This window comes from Podarcis pityusensis (genome assembly GCF_964106645.2).
Source record: "Podarcis pityusensis genome assembly, chromosome: 8".
In the NCBI taxonomy this organism is placed as follows: domain Eukaryota; kingdom Metazoa; phylum Chordata; class Lepidosauria; order Squamata; family Lacertidae; genus Podarcis; species Podarcis pityusensis.
Window position 1 is genome coordinate 40,589,327 of NC_138033.1, and position 13,185 is coordinate 40,602,511.

The following is a 13,185-nucleotide window of genomic DNA, read 5'->3' on the forward strand; positions in this document are numbered from 1 at the left end:
TGGCATGGCCCTAGCCCATACCCAGGCTTCAGACAAGATCCACCCCCCCCAGATCCCTTTAACGGAATACTCTTAAAGAGCAGGAACAGGTAAACCAGGTTTTACCAATGCCTAACCGCAAGTTGCAAGCGAAGGCAACCGGCTGCTTCAGCACCCAAAAGAGGCAAAAGCAAAGAAAACTACTGCTTGTTTACACAGTGAAGCGGGAAGCTAAGGCAAGCAGAACGGGAGCAGCGGCAGAGATCCGACGAAAGAGGAGGTAAGAAGGGAGAACCCTCTGGCCGTGCAGCTGTTTAAATAATGCAAGCCACGCCCCCTGGCCGGCCGGATTGGTCGGCTGGGGGGCGTGATGCAGCCAGGACTCATCACCATGTCCCCCACTGTACATGGGGAGAGCGTGTGGCCTGCCTGCAACACCGCCCCCCGGGGAAGGGGAGCGGTCTACTCTAACCGACTGAGCTATCCAGGTTGTGTAAGAAGGTACTGGGTCTAGAAAAGGTTAGAAGCTTTTAGAATCAAAGCACACAAAGGCATTTGGTTCAGAACAAGGAAGAAAACCCATAACAATTCCAGATCGGCTGGGCCTGCCAATGACCCTGATTAGAAAAATCAAACTTCACTACTTCACTGGCTGTGTTGTAAAAATGCAAATTGTGGAAACACGTTTACAAACTAAAGAAAACACCAGAATAAGAATATGATAACAGTGAAATCCCCAAAACACAGCATCTGCTGTCCTGGAAACACACAACCTCTTCAAGCTTGTGCTGTGTTAAACAGAAAGCGCAGAGTGGTTACTTTTCACGTGTTCAGAATTGTGGCAAAGTTCAGACCAGAAGTAATTGGGAAGGCAGAGAAAACGATCATGTGAACTATTTGCTCCTGACCAAGCCAAGGTCACTTTGTTTTGGCTGCTGCTACTCCCCGTATTGGGGTCATTCATTACTATATAATGAATAGGCTGAAGAGTGAAACCTGTTTCACAAGTGGCCTACTTTCGTGCTTGGCTTCAGAAGCTAAAAAAAAACTGCAGAAGGGCAGACTTTAAGTCAGTGAAAACTAGGCTAATGTAGCAAGTTGCCCTTTTACCTTTGGGAAACCCATCAGATCTTGTGTGCATCACCATAAAGATGAATCTTACAGATTTTTTTATGGGCAGCCTGGCATTCCCTGGTGCTACACCCAGCCTCCATAAAGAGGCTTCTACTTCATGGCTTGAAGCAGGAAGGAAAGAAATCACCAGTGCAGACCTGCTTCCCTGGTCCCTGAGTTAAGACCTCAGCAACTGGGTTCAGAAGCTCGGAGAAAATGACTTTAACCATCTTCTCCAACCTGGTGCCCTCCAGATGTTTTGGACTACAATTCCAAATTGCCTAAGCCAGCATGGCCCAAGGTCAGGGATGATGGGCAGTATAGTCCCAAACAGCTGAAGAACTGTACAAGACTGGGAAATTCATGACCCTCCCATCACCCCTTGGCCATGCTGGCTGGGCTGATGGGACAGGGGTCCCACAACATCTGGAAGGTCAAAGGTTCCACATCCCTGTTTAATGCACTGACTTTTAACCTAAAAGGCAAGAGCAAAGAAAATGCTGTGCTTCTTAACGTATGAGAAGTACTTCCTCTTTATCACGCAGAAGTGAAAGTCACTAAGTACTTTCCCACCATCACATGTACAGTTCGGAAGCTGTCTTATTCCAGGTCAGATTATTTGTCCTCTAGCCTAGCAGGCAATTCCATAGGCCAGACTTTGCCAACCTGGAGACTTTCAGGTGTTTTGGACTATAACTCCTATCAACCCCCAAGCGATGGCTGGTAGCATCTCTCTAAGGTCTCAGGAAGAGGTCTTGCCCATCACTTGCTACCTGAGCAAATATCTGAAGATGCCAGGGATCGAATCTGGGACCTTCTGCACCCAAAAAAGCTGTTCTTCCACTGGGTTGCAGTTCCTCCTTTAAACTGCACCAGGGTGTAAGGAAACAGGATCTAAGTCATGAGCCCAAACAGTGCTAGATATTTATAATGTATGCTAAAGAAAGGGAGTGCCTGGCGTGCTCTGGTCCATGGGGTCACGAAGAGTCGGACACAACTAAACGACTAAGCAACAACAAAGGGAGATTCCATCACTGGATCTGAAGTTGAGAAGCTTTTTCTTTGGATTAGATCTCAGCTTCTCCCCTAAACTAGCATTCGCTGTCCAACAGTGGCTAGTCAATGCCTCTGGGAAACATCCATGCGGAGCTTGACAGAGATAGCCATGACCTGTTGCCCACAAAAGCTTTAGCACATTAATTATGGCATGTCTCTGGCATCACAAATGACTAATGCATTTATTGTGGCATAAGACACCTTGCTGCTCATCTCCTATGGTGTGTCTCCATCCTGTGGTAACTGGAGGTAAAATCTGCCTTTTGAGCACTCACTCTCCAATCAGCTGCATTGCACATTTGTGTGCAGAAGGGCTCAGTGACAGAGTATAAGTCCAGGCTTCCTCATCCTCGGCCCTCCAGATGTTTTTGAGACTACAATTCCCATCATCCCTGACCACTGGTCCTGCTAGCTAGGGATCATGGGAGTTGTAGGCCAAAAACATTTGGAGGGCCGAGGTGGAGGAAGCCTCGTATAAGCTTTGCATGCAATGTCCCAGGTTTAATCCCCAACATCTCCAGGTCTGTCTCCTGCCTAGAATCCTGGAGAGCCCTTGTCTGTCAGTGCAGACAATACTGAGGTAGATGGACCAATGGTATGATTCAACAGAAGGCAGTTTCCTATGTTCCTCTTCAGTTTGTCTGTTAGCCGGTGGCGGGGAAGAAGGGGGCTCTATCCAACATCTGATTGGACTCCGTTTTTGCAAAATCACTCAGTGGCACTCTGCCTATTTATTAGGGATAACAAAGATACAGCATTATTAGGGATAACAGAGATACAGCAGGCTATGTTTTGTTAAAACTGGCATTAAATGTTTTTGTTGCTGAACTTGTATTTTGTGATATGGTGCAGAAATCTGGGATAACCCTAGTAAAGGTAAAGGGACCCCTGACCATTAGGTCCAGTCGTGACCAACTCTGGGGTTGCAGCACTCATCTCACTTTATTGGCCGAGGGAGTCGGCGTACAGCTTCCGGGTCATGTGGCCAGCATGACTAAGCTGCTTCTGGCAAACCAGAGCAGCACAAGGAAACGCCGTTTACCTTCCCACTGGAGCGGTACCTATTTATCTACTTGCACTTTGACATGCTTTCGAACTGCTAGGTTGGCAGGAGCAGGGACCGAGCAACGGGAGCTCACCCCGTCGCAGGGATTCGAACCGCCGACCTTCTGATCGGCAAGTCCTAGGCTCTGTGGTTTAACCCACAGCGCCACCCGTGTCCCTCTACTAGGGATAACTCTAGTAGAGAGGAATTCAGTGTAACCAAAAATAAGTTATGGTGTACACTAGTTGTAGTCCCACATTGTACACCTGAGACATTCTTCAGAATGGAAGTTGGCCTTCCTTCTTTAAAGGCACATGTTCATAAACCCGTAAGTTATATATTGGACAAAGCCCTTCTCTATGTCAGCCCAACATTTCGCAAAACTGAATATTTTAAACCTGCAGAAAAGAGAAGGCTGGGCACAACCTTGTAGGCATTTGACAATGAGTTATTCAATTTTACCTGTATGGCATCTCAGGATGCCTCTGACGATAAGATCTGTGGCATCGTTTTAGTTGAAGATACCAAAACGGACTTTGAATAGATACAGAAGGTGATACATGAAACCAGAGATAGTCAATAGGGTGCCCTCCATTAAATAATAATACTAATTAAACAACAACAATTATTATTATAATAATTATAAAATGGATTTTTGTACTGCTCCCGCCAACCCAGAAAATACCAAGATAGCTATGCCTTAAACTTATGCCAGAAAATACCAAGACAGCTTCACATCAAAACACACACAAAATTTAATAAGAAAAATAGATTTTAGTAAACAACAGTTACCAAAGGCAACAGGAACCCAGGGAAAGCCTGGGTGGACAGATAGGTTTTTACTACTACTACTAATAGATATGCAATACAAACAAGCTTACCATTTTTAATTGTAAAACTGTGCAACAAAGCCATGCCGTCAAACCAGTGATTGTATTTACTTTCCCCGATTGTATGCATGCCTGGACCATTACGGAGAAGGATCCCCTCCATCCAGCTTGGGATCTCACCTGGAAAAGAAAGGGACTTTTTGCAGTAGGATATTTGTTTCTGCCTCAATGGAACCCCAGAAGTATTTCTGTTGAATGACCCCCAATTGCCCAGCCCTCACTCCTGCCAAATTAATATGGCAGGCTGAGATCAATTTTGCAACATGTCAAAAGTGACAGGATGGAGGTTGTTTGGTGATCTTAGAAATGGAAGGATGCTACCAGACACAGGTGTCGGATGCATTAGGCAAAAAAGGTGTATTAAGTCAGTAGGGTGGCACCATCCCAATAAAGAAACCATTCAAAAACCCCATACTACTCAAACTTCTGTTTCTCCCAACTGTTAGGATGGACCTACAAACTGCAAGTACTTCTGTAAGTATGTTTAGACACCCCTCCCCAACCATTTAGCTACTGGCAACACAGTCTGAAGTGGAAGATCACCAAAAGGGAGGCTTAACCCTTGAAACTTTCTCATCCAGCTGCAGTCTGGGGAATAAAGCAGTTTGGCTGAGCAATTATCATGGATTACACGGATTTTTAGAGGGTAGGCCTATAATCTCTTCTATTTCTGATGTTTTGGTTGTGAGTGCCATTGTTTATATAGCCATAATGGCACCACCCACACGCAAGAGGGTGTTATCAGCAGAGTTGGAGAAGCCAGAGTTTTGCAAGTGTAGCAAATAAATATTGAGAAATAACCCCAAGTGGGGGAGCGGGGCGGAGGAACTATCTAAAGCAGACCAATGAGAACTCAGCCGCCACAGAATGCTGACTGGTGGCTGCAAGGCAGGGGGCAGAAATGAAAAACCAGGGGGAAGAGAATGAAGTGGCTGGAATACTGAACTGTCTGTTGTAGGTCCTACTTGTTACTGTATTGGCCTAATATAAGCCACACTTTCCCCCGAATTCCGACCATGAAAAGTTAAAGTGCGGCTCTATGGACTTTACATGTTTAGAGGCAGTGGTGGTGGACCATCCCTTACACAGAATTGGCCACCATGAGAAATTGGATACTGGGCTAGATAGGAACATAAGAAGCTGCCATATACTGAGTCAGAACCTTGGCCCAAGCTTAGTAATGGCTATATTAACTCTCCAGGGTTTTGGATGAAGGACATTCCCAGCCCTACATGGGATTAAACCTTGAACCTTCTGTATGTGAAACAGAGACTACCTCTGTAGATTTAGCTGACACCAGGAGCGCTCCTCTTTACATCCTTACAATCTTCACTTGAGTGGCAAATGGGGAATTCTCCCTTATTGTAAACAATAACAATCACACTGTCCATTTAAATCTACCTATCATTTAGTTCTGTGTGTATCTGTAGAAGTGGATGTCAACACACTTCACAAAGGCACTCATGCCGATGTAAATCCCAGATGAGCCAAGTCACAGTAATAATGCCAGTGCTAGACTTATGATGCACTGACCATGGCAGAATTTATGACAGCAATATCTTCAAGCCATTGGTCATGCCAGAAAAAGGAAACCAGGATCCAAAGGCTCTGAAACTAGGCCAGTGAAACTCAAGGGAGCTTTAGATAATTCCCCTCCTTCGACAACCTTCTTCCTCATGCCACATTGCGAAGTGCTTTTGAAAATGAAGGGAACTTGGCTGTTCAAAGGAACAAGTAAAGAAGGAAAATAATCCAAGGGAGCTCGCCTCTTCTTGGCTCTCACTCAGCCAGCCTTCAGCAGCCTGGTGCCCTGCAGATGGTTCAGACTACAATTCCCAGCAGCCCTCAGCAATACTACATATGCTTACTTATCCTGTCTGAGTTGCAAACATTTCCAATGATGTCAATCTCATAACTTGTGTGTCCCCCTAATTATTATTCCTTTTATAACTTGAGGCAACTTTTCTCTTACTTAACTATCCTTTGTGCCAAGATACGTTTGCCCTAATATTTAACCCAAATCAAGCTACCCTCTTACAAGAGCAACATATTTCTTATAAAATGGCTTGATCTAATCCAGTATAAATGCCTTATGAAAGAGCTAGGTTTATCTAACGTGCTTATTTGCATTACATGATGATTGACAGTAAAAGACGCGCAAACGCACACACACACACCAAACAGGGAGACAGGAGGCAGGCAGGCAGAGAAGATGCTGTTCTTCCGTTTTTATATGGGGATTTTAGCCACATGCACAAGGCATTTATAGGGAAGGAAGGAAGTCCAGACTGCAGGATATGTTGGTGTCTCAGGTTTGAAATGCCAAACTTAGCTTTATTCTTGTGAGAGTCCCTGATGTGGATTAGTGCTACGGTATGTGTGGCAGGGGTTGGTGGGGGAGCTAATACTTTTATGTCTCCAGCATGATTTGTGGTTGGTTCCTCTGTAATTTGGATTTTAAGAACTTGTATTAAACTAATTTAATTTGGTTTGATCTGTAATAATTTAGATTATTTTTTTAAAAAAATCAAAATGGCAATGCACAGTGGAAGTCAACCAAATCTTTTAAACCTGAATCTTTCACAGTGCTGATGGGTCTTGAACTTGTCTGGCTTTGAAGCTATTTTTGGATCTGGTATGCTAATGCAATGAAGAATATTTTGTATTCCCTCATTAGTTGTTGGTTGCAGTTTTGTAGGAAAAATAGGAGAAAGCCTTTCTTTAGAACAATGAGATTTTATTTACTAAAGTAGCAAAGTGTCTGTCATTATGATGGGTAGGATACAGGTGGAGGAATGCTTTGTGCATCATAAGGAATCCCGGGCATCTCAGTGGGTTCACCTGCTGTGCACCCATGCTATGAGATTCCTGTTCATGTGCAATGTTGAAACAAGACTTTGCCCACACCGCAGTAATGGCCCAATGGCTGGGTACAGCTTTCTCCACACACCTGAATCATTTGTTTAGGTTTAGAAAATCGACTTCTGGCAAATCAAGCTACTGAGAATCAAGTCTTGCCTTATCGATATAACGTTGCCTCAACATCTGCTTAGACTTCCTCTGGGATCATGCTAGAATCTGGCAGAATATTGGGAACAGACTTTTAAATTTCCAAGCCTGCAAGCCACAACGAAAGGTTGCAGCACAATCTCACCTCTTAAAAGTAGTGCTCCGCTTTAGGGTGCCAGCCAACCATGGCCACAGGGCCTCTCCATTCCATCCCCACCTTCATTTTGTGTGCCCCCCACAACAGTCAATTTTCTTTTGCTGGAACATGATTTATTCTTTTGCTGGAAGGAGAGGGTTTTGGGGGTATTTTTTGGTACTTCTGCAAAACTGTAGCTTCCTCTGAGGTTGCTTCTCTGTGAACCCAGTTTGGTTACAAACCTGTTAGTGCTTACCACCTGAGTTTGCTAAAAGAGAGAGCAACAAATCTATACTACATATTATTCTAATGCAGGGTTGGGGAAACATTCACCCATTAGACTTGATGGAATGCACCTCCCATCATTCCTAACTATCTGCCAGGTTGCCTGAGGCTGGTCGGAGTTGTAGTCCAAAAAATATCTGAACAGCCACAAGTTCCCTATACCTGTTGTCTAGTGTGTGTTGTTGGTTGTGTAAGCCAGTGCAGTGTAGCAGTTGGCAAACCATGATGGGAATGAGGTTTACATCTCCAACTCAGCCATGAATATCTCACTGGGTGTACTTGAGCCCCCCAGCCAGTCCCCCCCCCTCTCTCTGTGTGTGTACACAACACACACACAGCACACTTTAAATCACATTGAAAGCACATTACTTCCTCAAATAATCTATGATTCTCTTATCACAATGCAACCATTACTAGCATCTTTAACAAAGTACAGTTCCCAGAATTCTTATATATCAGCCTCATCTACCTCTCAGGTTTGTTGTTAGACAAGGATCACAGGTGGATGGGTGAATAATCATGTATGCTGCCCTGAACTTCTTGGAGGAGCTGAGTGGGGTTTTTTTTTTGGGGGGGGGGGGGAAATAAAGAAGTAAGTAAACAAAATGTAAGGAAGGAGAGATTTTTCGCTTCAATCTCCTCGCTAAACTTCCGCACATGCCTAAAACGTCCTTAGTTATTCCAGCGGGAATTTTAAGGTGATGAATTATTTTGTGTGGTTTATTTCATGTACATTGCTTAGGTATATAAACGCCTTAGATAAATAAAACTGTAAGAAAAATGGAGCCGGGGGTGTATGTAGCAATCTCTAGGTGCAAGCATTGAGGAAATGGCCAACTTGCTGACTAGGCAGATGAAAGCTGAGAGAGGCGAGGGGGAGGAAGAAGACGACGTTAAACCACCACCAGGGAAAAGTGAAAGTACGACTCCCCTCCCCCTATTTAGCTCCGAGGAAATCAACCTGCCCCCAGCTGTTTTGGACGTTTAAATGTATTTGGGCAAGTGTTACGCCACTTGTCCGCCTCAACCGGACTTTGAGGCTCAAGTCCAAGGGCAGTGAAGCCACATTCCCTCCCAGACGGTGATTGGAAATGCTCATAAACAGGAAGTGGGGAGAGAAATAATTTAATTTATCTGCGATCCCTAAACTGCAACCCGATATTTGTTTACTACGAAGTGGACCCCATTCAGCTCAGGCAGACCTGCCTCTGAGTAAACACGTCTAGGGAAAAGAAGTCTTCTCTGGAGAAAGGCAGGAACACCCCCCCCCCCCCCAAAAAAAAATCTGAGTTCCTTCGCAGTTGGCTAGCTGCCTGTTGCACTTACCCTTCACTTCTGCTCGGAGGGGCTCCGGGTGCTCTTCTTTATTTCTGGCAAAAATCGCTTCCATCATCCCTACAGGTGCTGCCATCGTCCCAGCCGGCGTTACTGACGGTGCGATTTGCAGCTTTCCTTTCCCATCTAAGGCCTTGGAGAAGGAGGGGGGGACCCGCCGATTTTTCTGGTTATTTATATTTACGGCGTAAAAGGGTGAAGTCCGCCCCCAGCCGACTGCTAGTGGCTAAAGGGTGACCATGTGGTTTCTAAACGGCTGAGTATTAATCCACAGGACTTTCTTTACTTTTCTGCTGAGCTTCACACTTTCTTTGCAAAGGCTACTCCGCGCGCCCCGAAGTTGCGGGGTTTAGGATTACCTAGTTTGGAGGAGAGCAAATCCCTCCCAAATCGGCATTGGCTTCTCCTTAGCTTGGGAAGTTTGCTTCATTCGGCATGTCTTGTCTCCACTGCTTCGATATGTAATAGATTACGACTTCTGCTATAATCATACTGTTATTTGGCAAGATTAATATACCACATAGTGGTTTACATAAAATGGTATTATTAATTGTTGTTATTAGACGTGTTAGTTGCTTGTTGCAAAAAGGTCTCCAAGTTACCTGCAACACGTTTAAAACAAATACATATACATTATACCACAACAGCGGAACAAAACAAACCCCATAACAGCCACAGGATGCTTTGGGGGTATACCAGTAACAACTCCCTCCCCCAGCACCCCTTAGCCTACTCTATGAAAAGCATTATTCAGAATAGCAATTTGCACAACCCACTAAGGAATATAATTACACAATGAAATTCAAAACAGTAGCATTTGCACATATTCAAAATCCAATTAAAACTATGTAGTTTAATTGATTCAATTAAACTGATGAACTCGATCCAGGGATACCAGCTTTTCAAAGTTTGATAGTCATTGGCACCTCCAGCACCCCATGACGCCCGGTTACCTCTTCGCGCCTGCCTGGGTAATCCCACAGCACCACCAACTTTGGGAACTGCTGCCTTAGTGTGTCAAAAGCCTTGGGGGGAAGTGTAATCCTTTCCCTAGCCCTGGAGCAATGCCAACGATGGTGCCAGCTGGAGAAGAGCATTCCACAGATAGAATAAAATCTAAGGGTCTGAGTACAGTGGTGCCTCACAAGACGAAATTAATTCGTTCCGCGAGTTTTGTCGTCTTGCGATTTTTTTCGTCTTGCGAAGCACGGTGTCGGGGAAGTTTTGGAAAAGCTTCAAAAATCACCAAAGTCTTTAAAAACCTCAAAAAAGGCTACCACACCGCGTTCTATGAGTTGCTCCTCGAAGTCAAGTCGCAACTGTATTAACGGTGTTAAGAAAAAGGAAACAAACTTGCAAGACGTTTCAGTCTTGCGAAGCAAGCCCATAGGGAAAATCGTCTTGCGAAGCAACTCAAAAAACCAAAAACCCTTTCATCTAGCGAGTTTTTTGTCTTGCGAGGCATTCGTCTTGCGAGGTACCACTATATTATGTTCATATCAAGAGAGGCATATGAAATATCCATTTTAAAAATAGCAATAAAAACAGATTTTAAAAACATCAGATTAAAATAATCAAAACATACTGTATATACTCAAGTATAAGTTTTTTATGCTGAAAAAGCCCCCCTTGGCTTATACTCGAGTGAGGGTCCTTTTGGACTTCTCCTCCTTCCTCCTCCTTTGCCACTGTCGGCGGAGGCAGTGGAGAACAGAGCAGCCCGAAAGCAGCTTGTTCTTCCTCCGCCGCTGCCGCCACCAGCCTCTGGTGTGGTAAACCGGCTTATACTCGAGTCAATAAGTTTTCCCAGTTTTTTGTGGTAAAATTAGGTGCCTCAGCTTATATTCGAGTTGGATTATACTTGAGTATATACGGTAGATAAAATTAACGGTTTTAAATAAAAACACAAATGTACAGAATTAAAGTACAGTGGTACCTCTGGTTATGTACTTAAGAACAGACCTCCGGAACGAATTAACCTGAAACTGTTCATAACCTGAAGCACCACTTTAGCTAATGGGGCCTCCCGCTGCTGCCACGCCACCACTTGATTTCTGTTCTCATCCTGAAGCAAAGTTCTTAACCCGAGGTAATATTCCTGGGTTAGTGGAGTCTGTAACCTGAAGCGTATGTAACCCGAGGTACCACTTTACGCATCTGGGTAGGCAAGTTTTTAGCAGCCATTTAAAAAGTAGTGTACAATGAAGTTACCTGCCTAATATCATTAGGCAGTGTATTCCAGAGAATAGGAACTGCCGCACTAAAATATCAGTTGCTTGCACAGCAAGCATTATTTGACACTTATAAAATGCCTGTTCTGCAGATCAAAGTGGTCAAGTGGGAAACCTGTGGATGCCCAGATGTGCCTGAACAGCAACTCTAATAATTGGCCATGCTGGCCGGGGATGATTGGACTTGGAGTCCCACAACATCTGGAGGACCCAGCCCTGCCTGGAGATGCCAGGGACTTGGTACCTTCAGCACGCAAAGCAGATGCTCTACCACAACCCTACAGGTTTGGTATCAAGAACCTCGACATGGCCTTCAGCTGGCAGTATTGCAGCCACACATTTGACGGGCTTGTCCTCCTTAGTCTCTGTGCTTTGGCTATTGCTCAAGTCTGGGGTCATGAGACCAGATCCGTTCTACAAGGAAGGTACAAGCCTAAGTGGGTGAAAACAGACAGTTATGGCAGGGAACAGGAAGTGGAGGGAGATGTAAGGGAAACTGAGGCAAATATGCGTACACTAACAACTTTTCAAAAATTGGTGTGCTCCCCCCCCCATATCCATCCAACAGTGATTTACCAGTAATTTGTATCAGAAAATAGAAGATAGTCACAACAAAGGCTTTCAGATTAATAATAATAATAATAATAATAATAGTAAAAGTAGCTCTTGTTGACTCTTACTCCCCCTTCTTTCCCTTCTGAAACTTGAACATCGCTAACTGTGAGGTTACATGCTCCACATGAAGACTCTTTGCACGACCCATTGCATGTCACAAAATCTCATGTGAATTAGACTTAGAAAATCAGAAGCTTATTCACCGCTGTCCCAGAATGTGTTTAAATCTCTCTTAATAACCAATTAAGCAATTAACATATGCGTCTGCTAGAACTAAATGGCAGTTTTTACTGAATAAGGCTCTTGCTGCATAAGTTTGAAACTAGGTCCAGGAATATTTTAGATCTGCAAAATTTGTTCCTAGGTTGTTGAAGGGCAGAGCCACATATTATGAGAAAACCACAGGAGCCCTAATGCTGATCTTATCCTTGGGCTGTAAAGCCAAGGCTAGGAAGATACATTACTGTGGAAAATGAACAAGTGGGAGCATCTCTGCCTTTTATAGAGAATCCAGGCAAATTTACTGTTAGTCTGTTGCATTTCTGCACTTTCTGTGTTGTCCTCCTGCTTTTAACCCCCCCCCCCATAATCTGTGGCAATTAATCAATATGTAAGATACACTCACAGCATCAGCCTCTCCAATATAAACAAAACACTATTTAGGCTTTCACAAGTTATAGAATTCTCTCCATGGGAAGCTGACAGACTTTCTCTTTCTTCCCAATTTTATATGGTGTTCGAATATATTTTTATTCCAGGGGCAGGGGCAGGGGTTGCTGGAATTTAGTACAGCTGTACGTCTTTTTTTTATTTCTATGCAGTATTTTATTGTTATATTTTGGTTTTTGATGGAAGTTGCTTTTGGAAATTGATTTGAAAAGCAGAGTACAGTAGACATAATCAAACCAAACAAGCAATGAACCTGGGACATTTTGCGTGCCATGTTTGTGCTCCAGCATTAAGCTATCCATTGCATATTTCAAAGTGGAGCTATCAGGACCAGTCAGTGTCTATAACAGCCTAATCCCAAAAGCATATCCAGTGCATGGCAAAGAAATGGAAAGCTGGAAAACTGTTTGGGTGCCAAAGGTGCACAGCCTTCTCCAGTGCAAAACACTGGTGGTCGGATGATGGAATGGAAAATGGAGTATCCTGTTTGGAAATCTGAGCAGGAGTACTCAACACTGCAACATTTTACTGCAGGTCTTACTCGTTCATTTCTTCTTCTATTTATCATAGTCAACAGCAGTTGAATAACAACAGGTAACAGCTAGCTACCTTTGAACCTGCCATTTATCTCTGTTGCTGTATGGAGCAGAGGAGACTTAACTGTTTTAAACGTGGCTCTCTTATCAAGTGCACTTAAAACTGCATAATTCTGTAGTAAAAGCAGGGTCTGTAAATAAAAGTATTAGCAAGCTTGATACATATATGAATCAGCCTGGGCAGTGTGTTATGAGCCAGCAGATGCAACAGCAAAATTGGTAAGTT

General features: G+C 44.0%; 1 protein-coding gene across 1 annotated transcript in view; it reads right to left on the reverse strand.

The window, feature by feature from the left end:
• BCO1 (beta-carotene oxygenase 1) overlaps nt 1-9,041 on the reverse strand; it is a 31,426-nt gene extending 22,385 nt beyond the window's left edge. The window contains exons 1-2 of the mRNA XM_081016411.1: nt 8,840-9,041; nt 4,075-4,203 (exon numbers count right to left, since the gene is read on the reverse strand). Of these exons, the coding sequence (XP_080872537.1) occupies nt 4,075-4,203; nt 8,840-8,924 (214 nt within the window). The 5' untranslated portion in view covers nt 8,925-9,041. The remainder of the gene's footprint in view (nt 1-4,074; nt 4,204-8,839) is intronic.
• Nucleotides 9,042-13,185: the final 4,144 nt, after the last annotated feature.